Source organism: Canis lupus, chromosome 28 (assembly GCF_011100685.1).
Source record: "Canis lupus familiaris isolate Mischka breed German Shepherd chromosome 28, alternate assembly UU_Cfam_GSD_1.0, whole genome shotgun sequence".
Classification (NCBI taxonomy): Eukaryota; Metazoa; Chordata; class Mammalia; order Carnivora; family Canidae; genus Canis; species Canis lupus.
In genome coordinates this window covers 41223390-41226350 of record NC_049249.1, presented here as the reverse complement: position 1 = coordinate 41226350, position 2961 = coordinate 41223390, and the positions used below count along the sequence as shown (strand labels likewise).

Here is a 2961-nt window from a genome sequence, read left to right as displayed (position 1 = left end):
AAGGACCGCGGACGGACGCCCCCTCCCAGGTCCACAGCTCAGCGCCCGGCCCCGCTGGCCCCCACCTCCGGGCTCCGTCAACTCAGAAAACGGGGCGCCCGTGTCCCAGCAACCGGGGGCCATAAAGCACCTCGGAACCGCAGCCTCTTGGGAATGAGGAGATATGGCTGATTCGTCCACGACCCGCTAGCGAGTGGGCCCCCGACGCTCGTGCAGCGGAATCCAGGGAGCTACGCGGGGAGACGCTCCGGGAGGCGGCGCCACCAAGCGCAGGGTCCCAGGCTCAGCGCAAGGTACAGTCCCCGCAGCCCGCCGCCTGGGCCCCTTGCCCCAGGGGCACGTCCTCGTCTCCCTGCGACCTCGCTGTGTTGCGGTGCCCGTGGGACCTTCAGGGCCGAGACGGCAAGTGGTCCCAGCAAACCAGTGGGTGGTCCCCCCACCTGGAGCCTGTGACTGCCCCCTGCGTGCGACTCCAGCACAATCCAACCCTCTGTGGAGACGAGGGCCGTCCACGCGTGCCTGGGAGCGGGGGGCGCTGCCCAGTGGAAGAGAGCCCCGGACACGCACCCGGGGTCCCATCTGCTCTGGGCACACAGCTTGTCCGCCTGGCCCCCGCAGAGAATGCTGCTGTCACCTCCCCTCTCGGCCCTGCCCCGCATCCCCGGGGGCTGCCCAGGCCCCGCCAGACGCTCCCTGTGTGCCCGGGGCTCCAGGCCGTGGTCTGCACACGGGCTCACCCCGCCCGCCCCCCTCTCCAGCCGGCACGTCCTCCTCATCCCTCCGATGAGGCGTCCTGGCCCCTGAGAGTCACGGTCCACAGGAACAGCACCTTCGATGGCCGACACTTGTTAGGGCCACTTGTCATTGTCACGAGGCTCAGAGTCTGTCACTCAGCAGGGCCTCACGGCTGCTGAGTCAAAGGAGCTCAGGCGCTGACCCGTGAGGTGCTGTGTTGGCTCCGGAGCAGGACTTCAGACCCACTCCCAGTCAGCCTTCAAAGGGACGACGCGGCATTGCCAACCAGCCGGGAGGGCTCCAGGCCTTACTGACACCGCAGGGTGTGTGGGAGTCCTCAGGACGGGCCTGCTGCCACCGTCCCACTGTCAGCATGGTCCCCGCCACCGTGATCACCCCCAGCATTGTCATCATCCCCACCATGACCTCTACCACCATGATCATCACCACCACAACCACCACCACCACCACCACCACCTCCACCATCGTCACCACCACCACCACCACCACCACCATCACCACCACCACCACCACCATCACCACCACCACCACTGTCACCACCATCACCACCACCACCACCACCACCTCCACCATCGTCACCACCACCACCACCACCACCACCACCGTCACCACCACCACCATCACCACCACCACCACCACCACCACCATCACCCCCACCACCATCACCACCACCACCATCACCACCACCACCACCACCACCGTCACCATCACCACCGTCACCACCATCACCACCACCACCACCACCACCGTCATCACCACCACCATCACCACCATCACCACCGTCACCACCACCGTCACCACCACCACCTCCACCACCATCACCACCACCACCACCACCACCGTCATCACCACCACCACCACACCACCACCGTCACCACTATCACCACCACCACCTCACCACCATCACCACCACCACCACCACCACCGTCACCACCACCACCATCACCACCATCACCACCACCACCACCACCACCCACCACCACCACCACCACCACCACACCACCACCACCACCACCACCACCCCCACCACCACCACCACCACCCCCACCACCACCACCCCCCCCACCCCCACCCCACCACCACCATCCACCACCATCACCACCACCCCCCCCACCACCCCCACCCACCTCACCACCCCACCACCACCACCACCACCGCTCACCACCATTACCACCCACCGTCACCACCACCACCGTCACCACCACCACCGTCACCACCATCACCACCACCACCACCGTCACCATCACCACCATCACCACCACCACCACCACCGTCACCACCATCACCACCACCACCACCTCCACCACCATCACCACCACCACCACCACCGTCACCACCATCACCACCACCACCACCGTCACCACCGTCACCACCGTCACCACCACCACCGTCACCACCATCACCACCACCACCACCGTCACCACCATCACCACCACCACCACCACCGTCACCACCATCACCACCACCACCGTCACCATCACCACCACCACCGTCACCACCACCACCGTCACCACCACCACCATCACCACCATCACCACCACCACCACCCCACCGTCACCACCATCACCACCATCACCACCACCACCACCACCGTCACCACCATCACCACCACCACCACCACCACCACCACCGTCACCACCACCACCACCTCCACCACCATCACCACCACCACCACCACCACCACCGTCACCACCGTCACCACCACCACCACCACCACCGTCACCACCATCACCACCATCACCACCACCGTCACACCACCACCACCACCACCGTCATCACCATCACCACCACCACCACCACCTCCACCACCATCACCACCATCACCACCTCCGGATACTTCTGGGACCTGGACAGCGCCGAGGTCAGGAATTCGTTGGAACGCAGTGATCCATTCGTGAAGGGAGAATGAAAAGACGTTCTTTCAACTCAGCTTTTGGACTCATGTCACTCCTGCACACCTGTCCCAGCACACCTGCCATGTGTTTCCAGGGGAGACCTGCAGTAGGTATAGATGGGGGCCCCCCACGTGGATCGCCCCAAAGCCTAAACAGCAAAGCACACGTTAAACAGTTTCCACATTTTTTTCTGTTTTTTCCTTTTCAGCAGAAGAGCCTTGGTTTTCCTGAACAAAGCCTCAGATGGAATCCAGAAGATGGATTCAGATGGAAACCAGATGGAAACCTGCAGCAGAGCCGCCCTGGGTGC

The 2961-nt window shown here is 64.0% G+C and overlaps 1 protein-coding gene across 1 annotated transcript; it reads left to right on the top strand.

Moving 5' to 3' along the window:
- Positions 1-1220: 1220 nt before the first annotated feature.
- On the top strand, positions 1221-2475 carry LOC119877681 (basic proline-rich protein-like; the record flags this gene model as incomplete). Its single annotated transcript, XM_038577989.1, has 4 exons — positions 1221-1599; positions 1655-1716; positions 1892-2249; positions 2345-2475. Coding segments are annotated over 4 exons (930 nt in total), but the record flags the coding sequence as incomplete, so codon positions are not given.
- Between the last annotated feature and the right edge of the window lie 486 nt (positions 2476-2961).